The 18,479-nt window shown below is 43.7% G+C and overlaps 1 protein-coding gene across 1 annotated transcript in view; it reads left to right on the top strand.

The window, feature by feature from the left end:
- PCLO (piccolo presynaptic cytomatrix protein) overlaps window positions 1-18,479 on the top strand; it is a 271,526-nt gene that overhangs the window by 99,249 nt on the left and 153,798 nt on the right. The window contains 3 exon segments of the mRNA XM_015422970.1: window positions 7,575-8,882; window positions 13,729-18,200; window positions 18,202-18,472. Of these exon segments, the coding sequence (XP_015278456.1) occupies window positions 7,575-8,882; window positions 13,729-18,200; window positions 18,202-18,472 (6,051 nt within the window).

Consider the following 18,479-nt stretch of genomic DNA (forward strand, 5'->3'; position numbering starts at 1 on the left):
AATGCCAATTGACTGGCATTGGCGCCATTGAAATACATTACAGTACAAGTAGAGTTGCAATAAAAATGCGGAATGGATTTTCCATTAGGGTCTCTGGGCCCAAATACACTACTCTGGGAATGGAATGAGAGCCCACGGAGTGGAATGACAGCCCCTAGGAGTAACAGAAGTGTTTTGGGACTGGAATTGAGAGCCCACTGAGTGGAATGACAGCCCCAGGGTTTAGCAGGAGTGTTCAGGGACTGGAATGAGAGACCAAGGAGTGGAATGACAGCCCCAAGGTGAAGCAGGAGTGTTCTGGGACTGGGATGACAGGCCACAGAGTGGAATGACAGCCCCAGGGTGGAGCAGGAGTGTTCAGGGACTGGAATGACAGGCCCAAGAGTGGAATGACAGCGCCAGGGTGTAGCAGGAGTGTTCTGGAACTGGAATGAGAGACCATGGAGAGAGACCACGGGGCTCGCCAGCTCTGAGTTGGGAAATACCTGGAGATTTTTGGGGTGGAGCCTGAGTGATGTTGCCTTCTGACACACTTCCGATGATGTCAGGGGGTGTGGCCTATGCTAATGAGTTATGCTAATGAGCTCCTGCAGCTCTTTTTCTACGAAAAGACCCCTGAGCCCAGCAGAACAGAATCAAAGTCCTGGAGAATCTCTCCAGTAGAAACTGAAGGTGGGGGGCAATTCTGATCGTCCTCTTGCAGCAAGAAGACATCATAGCACCACCATTTGGCAACGAGATTTTTAAAAGGAGTTCTCATATACCAACTGGCAGTCTCTGGAGCCATAGATGATCCCATGACACCACCTTTATTCTGCCAATCGAATTTGTTATTAAATACAAAATAATTATTTCTTAGAGCAATTTCATTGACAAATGAAGTCAATAGTTGTCTCTTGTCTTTTATTGAGAGTATTCTCAATCATTCTTAGTGCCTCCATCTTTGGGGCGGGGTGTTACTTTATAAGGAAACAGTATCCATTGTAACCAGGAGAATATCCTCATTCACATATGATATTCCTGCCAACTTGTTAATAAAATCCATGTTATCAAAGGAACAAAGGTCTAAGAGAAAATATATATTTAGAAAGCCAAGTCACATTTAGAGACAAGAAGTCTTTTGGGGGAGGGAAAACATTCTTATGAATTATGGATAAAACATTTAATACCAGGGTTCTGGGATTAGGGTTATGTAAAAACTGTCTCTCCCAGGGTGAAATGTCCCCTATCATAACACCCTCTTCTAGAATTATACTGATATCATGTTGCATATGTTCTCTTGGTTATGGCTACATGGAGCATAATATAATTGTTTGTTAGGGTGTCTCATAACTTCCAATGTATCCTATCTATAGTGAATCACTATACCTCACCTCTTATCCACTTCTTTGATAGTATACTCGTATCACAGGCCAGGCTGTTCGATGCCAGTTTTTCATTATTATTTAAATTAACTGATTTTGGTTTAAGATTATTCTGTATTTTTTCCAAATCATGAGGTAACTTGTTCTCAGAAAACTGTATGGCATGTGGTAGGTGCAATAGGGGCTGAGTGTTCTTTGAAATATGCTTTCAGCCTAAGAGTTTTAATTTAAAAAAAGGTAAAGATAAAGGTTTCCCTTGCTCGAAAGCCAGTCGAGTCCGACTCTAGGGTTGCTGTGCTCATCTCCATTTCAAAGCCGAAGAGCCAGCGCTGTCCAAAGACATTTCCGTGGTCATGTGGCCGGCATGACTAAACACCAAGGTGCACGTAACACTGTTTTAATACATTTAAACATTTCTAGCCTTGAAGTCTATGGATTATATCTTGGGGGTGGTACAAAGGATAGCCCCTACTCAAGACGTTCACTTTGTGCTCACTCAGAATTGAGACGAATTAAAAATCAAAGTTTCCATCTTAACTTGGTTCGATTATATGTCTTCTCTTGAACCTGAGTTTTTTCTCCTGGTGAATAAAATGCTTCTGATGGTGTGAGGTTGTAGATCTTCTTAAAAAGAAGCTGAGGAGGCACATCTGTTGTAGCTTGTATCTTCTTCATCTACCGTACATTGCTGTTGTCCTCTATGGTGTTAAGTCTGAAGCATCTGAAGAATCAGCAAAGGAGACCCAGAGCATGGAAATTCATTATGTTTTTTGTTAATGAGGAATAAACTCTATTATCATGGTCCCATTTTATCCTGTAGGAAGTTTTAAAGTTTCCAGTCCTTCAGTTCTTCATTTAAATGTTCCATTTCCTCATTTAGCTGTTTCAGCTTCAGTTCAAAGGTGTTACCAGACTGTGACTGTTTCCACATTACACCCTTACCTCTCTGAAGCTCTGTGGGGAAGTGCTTTTTACTGTTGTGAGTCTGCGCCAGCACTTCCACAGTTGTTTTCCCATGGAGTTTCCATTGGTCATCTTGCTTGTTTGATCCGTGGAATCATTTCCGCAGTTTCTCCTGGCAGTCTTCCCCAGTCATTCAGCAAATCCGTCCACCACGCCCACTCTCTTTTGTCATGCTCAGTAGTGTTATGACGTAACAGTTTGTTTGAAAATGGATGGTACTGGGTCTCCAGAGCTCATGAAAATGCTTGCTTTGCATTTTGCTTTTTTCCAAATAGTGCTTCTGTGCTTCCAGACCTCCATTAATGCCTGCTCTGCCTATTGCAATGGTTTGCGCAGGAGGAAATGACTCATCTGCACCAGGGAGCATTCCATGGCACACAAGCATCTCAGTGTGGGGAGTAACAGGCTTAGACAATGCCATGGGTACCAGGAGGCATGGCATGCCATCACTGCACTTCAATTTCTGAGGCGTTACTGGGTTTTCCCTAGAAGTACAGACTGGTGGGAGAAGTTTGTTTTAGGGTCTGGAGTGACAAGAAGTGGCTTTCCAATTTCAGAATGACCCATCCCACTTTTATGGAGATTGTTGGGATTTTTAGATTGAAGCTGGAGTGCAAGGCAACCAAAATGCATGCCCCAGTGACCATGGAGAAGAAAGTTGCAGTATGCCTGTGGTACATAGCTAATGCAAATACATATTGGGAGGTCAGCCATCAGTTTGGTCTTGGAGTGTCCACGGTTGGAGAAATAGTCCTTGAGGCGTGCTTTGCAATGGAGGCAGAGTTGTATATGAAGGTCATCTGCTTGGGCAAAGAGGTTTTCAAGGTAATGATTTTTAATTTTTTTTAATTTGACATTGGAGTTCTGTCACAATGCTGTAGATAAAACATTGGAATGGGCAGCACTTGTGGTTTTATTAACATTGGTATGTTCAGCAATTGCATTTGTGGTGTATTTGTATTGATTATTTAAAGATAAGTGATTTTAACTACCCACACATTGATTGGGTCAATATGTGTTCTAGTCGAGAGAAAGAGATTGATTTTCTGGACACTCTAAATGACTGTGCTATGGAGCAGATGGTCACGGAACCTACCAGGGGAGAGGCGATCCTTGATTTGGTCCTAAGTAACACTCAAGACCTGGTGAGAGACGTAAAAGTGATTGCACCGCTTGGGAACAGTGATCATAATGTTGTTGAGTTCAACATTTGTACAAAAAGGGAATTGGCCAAAAAGACTCACACAACCACTTTTAACTTTAAAAGGGGTAATTTTTCTGATATGAGGGGACATGTGGGGAGGAAACTGAAGGGAAAAGTAGAAAGGGTCAAAACCATTGGGGAAGCTTGGAAACTATTTAAAACTACGATTCTAGAAGCTCAAAAAAAATATATTCCGCAGGTTAGGAAACGCACAAACAGGTATACGAAAAAGCCTACATGGTTAACAAACAAAGTAATGGAAGCTGTAAAAGGTAAAAAGGATTCCTTTAAGCGGTGGAAAGCTAGTCACAGTGAGGCTGATAAAACAGAACACAGGCTATGGCAAATAAAATGCAAGTCTGTGGTCAGGCATGCAAAAAGGGAATATGAGGAGCATATAGCAAAAAATGTAAAGACCAACAATAAAACTTTCTTCAAATACATTAGAAACAGGAAACCAGCCAGGGAGGCAGTGGGGCCCTTGGATGACCAAGGGGTAAAAGGAGTACTGAAGGATGATAGGGAAATGGCTGAGAAGCTAAATGCATTTTTTGCCTCCGTCTTCACTGTGGAAGATGAGAAGTGCTTGCCCACTCCAGAACCACTGATTTCAGGAGGGGTGTTGAAAGACCTGAGTCAGATTGAGGTGACGAGAGAGGAGGTCCTAAAACTGATAAACAACTTAAAAACTGATAAATCACCAGGCCCAGATGGCATACATCCAAGAGTTCTGAAAGAACTCAATTGTGAACTTGTGGATCTCCTGACAAAAATATGTAATCTCTCCTTAAAATCAGCCTCCATTCCTGAGGACTGGAAGGTAGCTAATGTCACTCCCATCTTTAAAAAGGGTTCCAGAGGAGATCCGGGAAATTACAGGCCAGTCAGTCTGACGTCGATACCGGGTAAATTGGTGGAAACCATTATTAAGGAAAGAATTAGTAGGCACATAGATGAACAAAACCTATTGAGGCAGACTCAACATGGGTTCTGTAAGGGAAGATCTTGTCTCACTAACCTGTTAATGTTCTTTGAGGGGGTGAACAAACATGTGGACAAGGGGGATCCAATAGATATTGTTTACCTTGACTTCCAGAAAGCTTTTGATAAAGTTCCTCATCAAAGGCTCCTAAGCAAGCTCAAAAATCATGGGATAAAAGGACAAGTCCTTTTATGGATCAAAAACTGGCTAATTAATAGAAAACAGAGAGTGAGTATAAATGGGCAGTTCTCCCAGTGGAGGGGTGTAAGCAGTGGGGTACCACAGGGATCAGTACTTGGTCCACTGCTTTTTAACTTGTTCATTAATGATTTGGAGTTGGGAGTAAGCAGTGAAGTGGCTAAATTTGCGGATGATACGAAGTTGTTCAGGGTGGTGAAAACCAGTGAGGATTGTGAGGCACTCCAAAGGGATCTGTCAAAGTTGGGCGAGTGGGCGTCAACATGGCAAATGGGGTTCAATGTGGCCAAGTGCAAGGTGATGCACATTGGAGCCAAAAATCCTAACTATAAATACACGTTGATGGGGTCTGAACTGGCAGAGACAGATCAAGAGAGAGATCTTGGAGTTGTAGTAGATAACTCACTGAAAATGTCGAGACAGTGTGTGACTGCAATAAAGAAGGCCAATGCTATGCTGGGGATTATTAGGAAGGGTATTGTAAACAGATCAGCCAATATCATAATGCCGCTATATAAATCAATGGTGCGACCTCATCTGGAATACTGTGTGCAATACTGGTCACCACAACTTAAAAAGGATATTATAGCTTTGGAAAAAGTGCAGAAAAGGGCAACTCGAATGATAAAAGGGTTGGAACACTTTCCCTATGAGGAAGGGTTAAGGCGCTTAGGGCTCTTTAGCTTGGAGAAACGACGACTGAGGGGTGACATGATTGAGGTTTATAAGATTATGCATGGGAAAGAGCAGGTAGAGAAAGAGGTACTTTTCTCCCTTTCTCACAATACAAGAACCCGTGGGCACTCCATGAAATTGCTGAGCGGTCGGGTTAGAACGGATAAAAGGAAGTACTTCTTCACCCAAAGAGTGATTAACACTTGGAATTCACTGCCACAGGAAGTGGTGGCAGCTACAAGCATGGACGGCTTCAAAAGGGAATTAGATAAGCATATGGAGCAGAGGTCCATCAGTGGCTATTAGCCACAAGGTATAGATAGGGACTCTGGGGCAAGTGATGCTCTGTCATCTTGGTGCTTGGGGGGGGGTCAACAGTGGGAGGGCTTCTAATGTCCTGGCCCCACTGGTGGACCTCCTGATGGCACTGGTATTTCTGGCCACTGTGTGATACAGAGTGTTGGACTGGATGGGCCTTGGCCTGATCCAACATTGGCATCTCTTATGTTCTTATGTTCTTAAGATCATGGGACACACATTTACTTCTTTTTTGATGTCTTTCTGTATAGCTAATGGATGGCTTCACAAGACTGGGATTCCCACACTATGTTGGTGACATTGATGGCACACATATTACTATCAGAGCTCCAGGAAGGAAGATTGATCAGTATGGGAACAGAATTAGGGCTGCCAAATGCAGCCGGGGGGCAGGGAATCCCCCGTTTCGGAGCCCCGATTCCCGGCGCGCCGGAATCGGGGCCCGGGGGAAAACCCACCCCCGCGTGCGCGTCACCCGGAAGTGATGTCACACGCTGGGGGAGGGGCCACGCCATTTGAGGGGAAAACTCTTTGTGATGCGCACGCAACAGATGCCAGCCGGGAGTCCCCCGCTCCCGGCCGATTCACATTTGGCAACCCTATCTGTACTTCTGCAGGGTGCTGTGGATCACAATGGCAGGTCTATAGATGCAGAGGTCGGTTGGAGTTGGAGAACAAATGATGCTTTTACGTTTGCAAACTCCAACCTATGCACAGCAATGGATGCCAACTTATATGTGCTCGGAAACCCCACCATCACAATTCATGGTGTTAGTGTGTCAGCACTCATGACAGCGGATGGGGCTTACCCTCTGAGACTGAGGCTTATGAAGCCGTTCAAAATGCCAGTGTTCCCTAGGGAGAGGGAATACAACCAGAGGCTATGCTGCCCATTCAATATCATGGAGAGGGGTTTTGCATGCCTGAAAGCCCGCTGGAGGTATTTGTTGGTGCAGCTCACTGTTTTAATTGAAAATGTAACATCAGTAGTTGCCGCCTGTGATACTTCATAATATATGTGAGATGAGGAGTAATGAGGTCCTATTATATCTGGGGGAGGAGGAAACTATTCTTATCCCAGAGGAAGAGGTGGTGGGGAGCCACAGGCAGGCTTACCAGAGATGCCTAGAGCAAGGTAAAAGGGTGAGAGATGCACTAGCAGAATTCATCTTTCAAAACCAAGCAAGATGATTCTTTGGTGCCATGTTTTTGCAAAGTAATTACTGCCTTGCCCTGCTTTAGAAAAAAGAGTACTGAGCTGTGTTGCCCGAGCTTGCCTTTGAATCCATAATCAAATACTGTTTCTTGTGTTTCCGTGAAAATCATTAAATTAAAACCATTTTCTTGCCATCATGAGTTTTTTGAATTTCTGGAAGGAAGAAGGGGAGAGTCAAACACCACTTTGCATATCATTTTAGGATAAAAGATAGTTTTTAAAAAATGCAATATGGCCTGTCCTAACAGCATGTAGAAGCTTTTCTTTATTATTTCTTCATTGCTTTCTTTCATTGCTGGTATCAGTATCCTTGAAAAGCCACCTGTACTTAGATTTTGGAAGTCTGCATAGCTATTCATGCTGATTAACTGAAAAGTCAGAAAATTGTTACTTTTTAAACCAGTGGATGGTGCTAATTTACAGTTTCAGAGAGAGTGGCTATTATATTCTGAACAATTTTGGCATTGGTTTTAGAAGATTTATACATTTAGAAGATTTATACATTGGTTTTAGAAGATTTATACATTTCACATCACAACCAATGAAATTGTGACTTGTAAAGTTGAAATCCTGTTTTCAACTGTAAGTATAATATGACAATTTTAATCCTATGTGTATGATTAATTTAATTTAATCCTATTTATTATGTTATAGGTACAAGAATGGCTGTGCTTAAATTGCCAGACACAGAGAGCATTAACAGGACAACTCGGGGATATGGGACAGTTGACACCTCCTATACTTTCAAAATCATCACCAAAACCATCAGTCTCTGTTCTAAGCCAGCCTAAGCTTGCTGAGTCATCTTCCCAGCAAAAGGCTACAGCACGACCTTCTCAGGTACTGGAAAAGTCAAAAGAATCCCGAGAAATTAAGAAGGAAGATCCAAAACTTCAACAGAAAAAATTAACAAAGGACATTTCTGCTGATAAAGTACAAGAGACTGTTGAAAAAGAACATTTAACAGCTCAAGAAAAATTGGGAAAAACAGTATCAGTTGATAAAATCACACAGATCATTCGAGAAGATGATTTAAAAATTCAGAAGTTAAAATTGGCAAAGTCTCCTTCTGCTGATCAAATTCCAAAGGAAGAGCTAAAACACATAAGGCCATCTGCAGATAAGATACCAGATGAACTGGCAAAAATGTCACCATCTGATAAATTTCAGAAAGTAATACTGGCTAAGACACCGTCACCCCAAAAAGCTCAAAAAGGAAATCAAGAGCCGAAAGTTGCCCAGCCACGATTTGGTGATCAAATTCAGAAGGATGATATAAATCTTCAGCACGTGAAACTGCCCAAAGAACCATTTGCTGATCATGTTCAAAAGGAGGAGACAAAGATCCAGCAGGGAAAACAGGCAAAACCTTTACCTGCTGATAAGACTGTACAGCAGTTTCAAAAGGAAAATTTGAAAAACCAGGAAGAAAAATTGGCGGAAGTACCATCTACCAGTGAATTTAAGAGACCAGCTCCAGCATTGAAGCAGGCAAAACTGGGTAAAATACCATCTGCTGATCAGATTTGGAAGGATGACTCAAAACGACCGCAAGGAAAAATAGTGAAGGCATCCTCTGCTGATCAGCTTCAACTGGACGATCTGAAATTTCTGCCGGTAAAACGAGTAAATATGCCTGTGGTGGGTCCAGTTTCTTCCAAGTCAAGTACTGATGAGGCTCAACCGGCTAAAACAGTGGAGGATGACTCCACGTCTCCATTCTTGCATGACATCCCCCACTTCCCTGAGACCAAGCTTGAACTAGTGACAGGTGGAGCCGAAGAGAAGTTAGAAGCCAAAGTGCCTGAAGGAACAAGAAAAAAGGAAGACATTAAAAAGGAGGATTCAACCATAGGGATTCCAGAGACCTACTCCAAAGATCAGAAATCTCAAAAAGAAATTTCAGTTCCAGCAATACCATTAGCAAAGCCTGATCATATTGAAGCACTAAAAGGAAAAGCAGTAAGTTTTAATTTTACTCTTCTAGCTTCTACCAGTTCCACAGAATAACCTTGCAATAGATCCGAGAAAGAATGGGAATCACCCCATCCAATTTAATGATTTTTAATTCCCATATATCTTACTAGATAGCATGTGCTTAAAATAGCTGGAATGTGGGACTTCAGTGTTTAGCTTGGCTGCATTGGTACAAGCTTTTTTGGATGAACATTATTATTTATTCATTTATTAAACTTTTATCCCGCCCTCCCAGCCGTAGCCGGCTCAGGGCAGCTTACAATCAAATAAAATTCCAAATACATAAATAGCATCAATAACATTAACATAAAAACCATAATAATAAAGTGCTAGTCTTATCCATTAGCGCTGATCGGACTTCAGATGTCAAGCAGCTTCAGATGTCATAAAGGCAGCTTCAGATGTCATAAAAAAGAGGGGGAATTGGCATGGGATGAAACTAGGGTCCATAGGATCAAGGCTCTTCGCCATGCAGTATCAGTTGCCATTACCAGTGGCACTGGTGATCGGGATGGTATCAGTCATGGTTGTGGTGGCGGCTCCAAAGGCCTGGCGGATGAGCTCCATTTTACAGGCCCTGTGGAACTGTGAAAGGTCCCGCAGGGCCCTGGTCTCCTCTGGGAGCTCATTCCACCAGAGTGGAGCCTCCACCGAAAAATCCCTGGCCCTGGTCGTCACCAGCCTGGCCTCCTTAATGCTCGGGGGGATCAGTCGGTTCTGGATCCCTGATCGCAGTGCTCTCTGGGGTACGTATGGGGAAAGGCGGTCCCTCAGGTAGTCATACAAGGTTTGCTGATGCAATACAATGAGTAGTCATCACGTTAATTTGCTACATTAGACTGAAGTGTACCAAACAGGCATAACAATGAACCGTGTTACTTATTCCATGCACTTTTTCAAAACTGTTGTTTCTGACAAATAATGAAACATAAAGCTAGGGCAACGGAACAAGAAGACTGTAAAGAAATCTTGCTAAAGACTTTAAAAATATCTGGACCCACTTATTGTTTAAGATAAGATATAGTGAACCTTTGGCCAGTGCTTAAATTATAAAGGGAAAGACAGAAAGCCTTTATTGAAATCCATAAGCCTCACCCCTGGGTTACCAGCTCCGGGTTTGGAGATTCCTGGAGATTTTAGGGTAGAGCCTAAAGAGGGTGAGAACTGGGGAGGGGAGGGATCTCAGCAGGCTATAATACAATAGAATCCACCCTCCAAAGCAGCCATTTGCTTCAGGGGATCTGAGCTCTGTATGGGATTCAGTTATAATTCCAGGCCACACCTGGAAGCTGGCAACCCTACCTGGCCCCCAAGTTTAGCCCTTCCACTGGGCTAAAAGGAGTCACTCACACATCCATCTCTGTCCCTAGGGTTGCCAAATCTCTTTTGGCCAGGAGCAGGGGGCTCCCGGCCGGCGTCTGGGTGTGCGCGTGCGCGTCACCCAGAAGTGACGTCGCACGCTGGGGGCGACGTCACTTCCGGGTGACGCACACGCGGGGGTGGGGTTTCCCCCGGGCCCGATTTTTGTCGCGTCGAAAAGCGGGCCATCAAAGCGGGCCATTCCCCGCCCCCCGGTGCCATTTGGCAACCCTATCTGTCCCTGTAATGTCCTGTGCAAACTGCTGCACAAGTTACCATCTCCTTCTCTGGTTTAATGGCACAGGGAATAATGAAAAGGCATTATTCTTCTGACCTTTGTGTCTGGACGTCTGTTCCAAAGGAAAAAAATGATCAGCAATAGCTCTCTTCCCTTCTGTATTCATGGCTTGTGAGATGTTAGGTCAAAAAGACAGATCCCACCACAGTTCTGGAGTTCTCAACTGAGACTTCCCCAGGGAATGGCTGCCTGTCCAGTGGGAATATGAAGGGAATGGCACAAAATGCCAGTGATGAACACTTATCAAGTGAAGTTGCAATCTGTCTCCACACTGTGACAGCACTAGCATTTATCTTTTTTGCTGCCCTTCCATTAGTTCTAGGAAGGATTTGTATGCCACTCCCCTCTTCCAAGGGACCCTAAGCAACTCACAGAAAGATACCAAAATACAGTTTAACAACCAATTTCAACAATTAATATAATTTAAACAAACATCTTAGATTGGTCCTGGTTTACCAGGCTGCCTAACACAGGTCCCAGGTTAAGAGCCAAGGTATTGTCTCTTCTGGTCGTATACAAGCTATGTACCTGAAAGCAAAAGACAGTCTGAGCCCAGGTTTTACTCACCAAGCTACCAAGGTCTTCCACCCTCCCTCTTTTACCTCCCTCTTTTACTCTGTTCACCTTTGAAATCTAAATTACAGCTGTGCAGGGTCCTTATTTAGAGTGGGGTCATGTGGGGAGAACAAGGGAAGTGAGAGGGGTTTTCTAATCAAACTGCCTTGCCCCCACTGTTATTAGCCGTTTAAACAAAAAATGGTCCCTGGGGTTTCCTGTAATTTGATGTTTGATCAGAACTAAGCTGGGTCTTGATTGTGGCTCTTCAGCATTTAGAATGCCATTGCTGCACATTGCTGGCAGATTTCTTCATAAACTGGCTACAACTTGAATATTTGTACTGTCTCTAGATATTCTTAATAATTTGGCAGTGATCATAACCACCAGGACATAATTAAAGTGTTCTAGAAATGCCTTGAAAATAGTGTTTACTAGATTCGTAGCATAAAAATCATGACAAAATTAATAGTCTCTGGATTTTTGGCATGAAGCATAATTATATTGAACTAAGAGTAAGTCCCGTTGTGGGAAGAAATACAATGAGCTCTAGAAAGAAGCTCCAGGCGAGTGTCCCAGCTGTGGCTGGTGAGGCAGCGGAGGGAAGGGGAAAATAGAGGGAAGCAAGTCATGTTTATTTCCTTCTGCTTAACTATAAAGCAGGGCTGTCCTCGAGGTTGGCTTGTGTTGATTTGGGGTTATGCAGTTTCAGCTAAGGTAGAAAAGCACCTCCTCCTATGCCATGTTTTCTGGAAAGCAGTTCTGTAGCCAATTACAGGGTTGCGAACTCTGGGTTGGGAAATACCTGTAGATTTGAGGAGTATAGCCTGGGGATGGCAGGGTTTGGGGTATTTATTTTATTTATTTATTTTATTTCACTTATATCCCGCCCTCCCTGCAAGCGGGCTCAGGGCGGCTTACATAGGCACAACTGTGCAATAAAATACAACAAGATTAGAACAGTTAAGGCACCAAGTGCAATAAAAATAGGACAAGTTAAAACAATTAAAACAAAAACTCGCATCTTGCAGGATACATTAGGAACTAAAATACTCACTACCTATTGTATATCGCGGTGCGATCAAAGAGGGGGGATGCCATGGGCCAAGATGTTCCAAGTGGCCAGTCGGCCCAACCCAGCGGTCCTGCTCTGCAGTTACTCAATGGTGGTGGTGGCAGCGGCTCCTACTCAAAAGCCTGGTGGAAGAGCTTTGTCTTGCAGGCCCTGCGGAACTGTAAGAGGTCCCACAGGGCCCTGATCTCCCACGGGAGCTCATTCCACCAGGTAGGAGCCTCCACCGAGAAGGACCTGGCCCTTGTGGCAGCAAGCCTGGCCTCTTTAGGACCCGGGGTCACTAGGCAGTGTTGTGACCCCGACCAAAGTGCTCTTTGGGGCCTGTATGGGGAAAGGCGGTCCCTCAGGTATGCCGGACCCTGGCCATATAGGGCTTTAAAGGGAAGCACCAGCACTTTGAAGCGAATCCGGAACGCTATAGGCAGCCAGTGCAGCGCTTTCAGCACAGGTTGGATGTGATCCCATTTAGGGAACCCCGCCAACAACCTGGCCGCCGCATTCTGCACCAGCTGCAGCCTCCGAATTTGCGACAAAGGTAGCCCCATGTAGAGAGCATTGCAGTAGTCTAGCCTCGAGGTGACCGTCGCATGGATCACTGTGGCCAGATATCCGTGGCTAAGGAAGGGGACCAGCTGCCACACCAGCCGTAGATGATAAAAGGCTGCTTTGGCAGTGGCTGCCACCTGGGCCTCCATCGTTAAGGTGAGGTCCAGGAGCACTCCCAAACTCCTAACTTCTGAAGCTGGCACCAAAGGTGCCCCATCGAAGGCCAGGAGTGGGAGCCCCAATCCCATACCACCACGACCCAGGCACAGGACCTCCATCTTCGCCGGGTTCAGCTTCAGCCGGCTCCGCCTGAACCACCCAGCCATGGCCTGTAGGGAGGGACCTCAGCAGGGTATAATGCCATATAGTTCATTACCCAAAGCAGCCATTATCTGCAGGAGAACTGATCTTGGTCATCTGGATATCAGTTGTAATGGCTGGGAAATTTTCTGTAGGGAAAATGATGTGCTGTGGCTGTGGACCACAGTGATTTCTGGGAGATTTCCAGGCCCCACAGGGAGATTGGCAACCCCAGTTAATATTTAGGGGAAGATTGGGAGATGTATTTTACCTCAGAATACATTCAATGACTCCCAACAGCAACAGAAAACTGTTTAGAATGTTGAAGGTGAGGGCCAATCAGGCAGCATATGCAAACAACCTCTGTGTTGACTGTCTATGGGGGGGAGGATGATGTACAGAACAGAGCGAGGCTCAATCAGCTCACCTATGCAAATGACCTTGAAAGGCTGGCCTAATCAGGTAGAAGGTGAGTCGTTGGGAACACGGCTAGCCTTTTATATATCTAGATGGGGAAAGTAACTATTCAAATGTCATGTTATGTACTAACATAAGATCAGTGCATATTCCCACTTCAAGTTTAACCTGACTCTTATTATAATAACCCTTTATCATGAACACCTGTATTATTTTTAGTGAGTCTTACTGTTTTATAATTTCCTTGAGTCTGAATATGTTGTGTTTATTTCATCTATTAGGAAAAAGAAAACAACAAATCAGACACATCGAGTTCACAGCAACAAAGAAGTCCACAAGGCTTTAGTGACACAGGATACTCATCGGATGGGATATCAAGTTCACTTGGTGAAATTCCTAGTCTTATCACAAGTGATGAAAAGGATATGCTGAAAGAACCTTATAAAGAAGAAACACTTTCACAAGAGAGTAGCCCAACAAGTCCATCTGATCTTGCTAAGCTAGAAAGCACTGTCTTGTCAATTTTGGAAGCTCAAGCTTGTAGCATTGCTGAAGAGAAAACTGAAAAGCCACAAGTCCTTTCTGGTGTTTATGCTGAACAGACAAAACACACACACAAAACAAAGCCTCTGCCTGTTGCACTAGAATCCTGCAGTTCAGATGATGAAGATTTAATGATGCCAAAAATCCAAGGGAAAAATGGAAGAACTCCTGCAGAAGATGGTAAACAAAGCATACCATCTCAGAAGAAGTACAAGCAAATGGCAAGTACAATGGAAGATGCATCAACAAGAAGGCAACGCTATGACTCTGTAGAAGATAGCAGTGAAAGTGAGAATTCACCAGTTCCACAGAGAAAAAGACAGACTAGTGTTGGCTCTTCCAGCAGTGATGAATATAAACCAGAAGACAGTCCAGGCTCAGGTGATGAAGAAGAATTAATTCGAAAACAGATCTTGGAAATGAGTGCAGATGAAGACGCTTCAGGATCTGAAGATGACAAATTCATCAGGAATCAGCTGAAGGAAATCAGTGCAAATGAAAGCCCAATAAAGGAAGAAGTGAAGAGTAAAAAGGGAACAGCAGGAAAACATAAGAGGTTAATGCGCAAAAGTAGCATAGGCTATGAAGAGGATGCCAGTAGGCGCCATTCCTGGCATGATGATGATGATGAAGATGATGATGGTGATGATGATGATGATGAGACTTTTGATGAAAGTCCAGAATCAAAATCTAGGGAAACAAAAAGTCAAGACAGTGAAGAAACCACAAGAGGAGGCCTCCGTCGTTTCAAAACTATAGAACTTAACAGCACAATAGCAAATAAATATTCTGAGGAATCTGAACAACCACAGAGGAGTATGTATTTTGATGAAGAACCGGAGTTAGAGATGGAGAGTCTTACAGATTCACCAGAAGATAGGTCCCGAGGAGAAGGGTCTTCTAGTCTGCATGCCTCCAGTTTCACTCCAGGCACTTCTCCTACATCTGTATCATCGCTCGATGAAGACAGTGACAGTAGTCCAAGTCACAAAAAAATGGGAGGAGAAAGTAAACAGCATCGTAAAGCCAGACATCGAACACATGGTCCTCTTCTTCCAACTATTGAAGACTCTTCAGAAGAAGAGGAGCTCAGGGAGGAGGAAGAACTGTTAAAAGAGCAAGAAAAACAACGTGAGCTAGAGCAGCAGCAAAGAAAGAGCTCTAGCAAAAAATCTAAGAAAGACAAGGATGAGCTCAGAGCCCAGAGAAGAAGAGAACGGCCAAAGACACCACCAAGTAATCTTTCTCCAATTGAGGATGCTTCCCCAACAGAAGAACTGCGTCAGGCAGCAGAAATGGAGGAACTACATCGGTCTTCCTGCTCTGAATATTCACCAAGTATTGAATCAGATCCTGAAGCCTTTGAAATCAGTCCTGAAAAAATAATAGAAGTTCAAAAAGTGTATAAATTGCCTACATCTGTCTCTTTATATTCTCCTACAGAAGATCAGCTGCTTGAGATTGTTACAGAAAACAGTGGTCTAAAGACTTTAAAAAGTGCTGAAGAAGTGTATGAAGAAATGCTGCACACATCTCATAAAGGCCAGAAATTTGCAGATGTCTGTGAAAAAGATGAAGTATTTGAAAAAGAGCCCTTATATGGTGGTATGCTAATAGAGGACTATATTTATGAATCTTTGGTAGAAGATACCTACAGTGGGGCTCCTGAGGCTAGTCTTATTGCAAAACAGAATGAGAATGATGAATTTAGCCAACAGAGAGATAAAGACAAGAAAACAAAGCCTCTTGGTCAGCTAGATGGAGGGCCTATACAAAAATCTATAGATGTACAGAAAGAGTATTATAGCATAGAATCACTGCATACTGTTATATCTCAAGAAGACATTGTGTGTAGCTCTTACATCATGCCAGAAAGTCATGAAATAGTTGTTTTGGAGAGTGAGGCACCATCTTCAAGTGATGAAAAGCAGTTGTTAGATGCAGATGCCACTTATGAGGAGCTTATGAAGCAACAAGGAATGCAATTGAGCCCAAGCTCCAGTCCCACTCAGCTGTCACCTGAATTAATTCTTCCCTCAGATACAAAGACATCTGGGAAAGCATCAGATACCATGTCATCGACATCAAGTACTCCTTCAGCAGTTTTAGATAGACCTTCACTGAGTTCTGTAGCGCTTCCTATTCCAGATGTCAGAATTACTCAGCACTTTACAGCTGATGAAATAGAAGATGAATACCTCACAGATTATGCCCAGGAGATTGAAGAAGTTATTTCCCATGAGGCATCCATACTGACATACTCAGAAGCCTCAGAAAGTGCTGCATCCGTTTTACCTTCAGATGCATCATCCCTCACATCATCCACATCTTCAGTTTACACAACTGGTAGTTCTTCTCCTGTGGCTGGACCAGATGGAATGACTTTAGGCTATGGAGAAACTGTAGATACTGTAAGCAAGTTATCAGATTCTGACAGGACAAGTACAGTGAACCAGGTTCCCATAACTTCTACAAAAGAGTACTCTGAATCTGCTGTGTTATTCCCTAAGAAGGCATTTTTAGCTGAAGATGCAGCACATGTAGATCAGGTTTCCTTGCCTGAAGTTGCATCCATCACAGCAACATATATAGATACAAAACCCAGACCTGTTGTACCTGTCTCAGTTGCTATGGAAACCGTCTCATCCAAAGAAGACAAAACTAGAAAAGATGTGATCACACCTAAGGTGTTGAGGGAGCTGTATGAAGAGGAACAGAAAACAGCTGCTATCAAGATATCAAGGACAGCTTTAACAGATTCTATACCTGATGAAAAATTTACATTTGCAGCTCATTCTACAGAGCCAACACCAATAATATCCTCCTTTACTTCTACTGTGCCTACATTGCCATCTGCAGTTTCACCATTTCCCACTGTTGCATCCAAAACATTCTCATTTGTCAGAAGTTCTTCTTTAGACTCTCCTGCTCAGCCATCTTCTCTTCCACCCTCTCGACCTCCCCCTCTTCCCCCTCCCCCCCCACCTCCACCACCTACTCTGCCTAAGCCAGCGCTTTATCCTAAAAGGAAACCACTGGCTAAGGCTCCACTGACAACAGCTCTGACCATAGCACCATCTGTCAGCAGTGTCAAATCAGTAGAGACAACTTCTGCCATAAAAACCAATGGGACACTTGTCACAAGGATATATACATCCATACCCCCTCCTGTTCCTCCTAAGCCAGCCTCAATTCCATCAGGACTTGTGTTCACACACAGACCTCCTGAAATAATTAAGCCTCCTATTGCTCCCAAACCAGCAGTTCCTCAGTTGCCAACAAATGTTCACAAACCAGCAGAAGTGCAGCCCAAGCCGGTAGGTTTGTCTTTAGCTAGTGGTATGTCTTTGAACTTGGTTTCCCCAGCTGAGTACAAGTTGACATCCCCTACGTCACCATTGTCTCCACATTCAAACAAATCTTCACCAAGGCTGTCAAAACCTACTCAGGAAACCTATGTTGTTATCACATTGCCCTCTGAGCCTGGAACTCCAACTGAGTCCATTACCAGCCAGGCAATTATTAGTTGGCCTTCAGGATCACCCCCTAAGGAACAGGTGCCACTGAATGTGCAACCATTATTTATTCCATCCATCAGTGCTCTGCAGATTCAAAGCACAACTGATCAGTTTGTTCCTGCTATTCCTATCACTGCCCGCTCAATTTTTGAAATAGTCCCTAGCTCAGCAACACAGTTAATAACAACAGAGGTTGCCAGAACTTCAGTGTCTTTGGTCAAAGGTTCTGGTTTTGGCGGTGTTTCCATAACTATACCGCCAGAACCGGCACAGTTAGTAGATCCATCCAGATATAGAGAAAATGGAAGATTCCATCTCTTTAGTGATGTCATTGATCTTCGCACTTTGACTAAAATGGATTTTGAAAGGACGGACAGCTGTATGGATCTATCTGCTGCTCCCATTGATGTAAGACGGCAAACCATGGCAAGTGATGTATCTGGACGGCCATTAAGCACTATTCAACCAGCTATAATAAATCTCAGCACTGCATCAACAGCAGAGCCTTCTTTAGCTCCAGTTACTGAAACAATTACAATAGTAACCTGCACGGCTACTGTAAGCTATAGTTCTAGTTCAGAAAGTCTTGTAGACCTTGGACATGCAATGACTACTCCACTGCAGCTAACATCACAACATTTTGAACTTGGATCTAGAGCAGCCAGTAGCCAGGCACTCTCTGCAGGCAGAATAAGTTGCCATAAATCTTTGCCTAGGTACTCCAGTGACCTGGGCTTCTAAAAAGCTGGTGACTGTCCCTCCTGTGGGTGTAACCAGTGTTTGGGCTGATGTTGGCACTGCTTGTGAACCGATGGAGAGTGGAGTAGTTGATCTCAGTACCACAAAATCCCATAGGACAATGGTGTCAGTGGATGAAATGACTTCAGGAATTGTTACCACTGTAATAGAAGATGATGAAAAACCTGTGGATTTGACCGCAGGGAGAAGGGCTGTTTGTTGTGATGTGATCT

Source organism: Gekko japonicus, unplaced genomic scaffold (genome assembly GCF_001447785.1).
Source record: "Gekko japonicus isolate JY-2015 unplaced genomic scaffold, Gekko_japonicus_V1.1 scaffold145, whole genome shotgun sequence".
NCBI classification, from domain to species: domain Eukaryota; kingdom Metazoa; phylum Chordata; class Lepidosauria; order Squamata; family Gekkonidae; genus Gekko; species Gekko japonicus.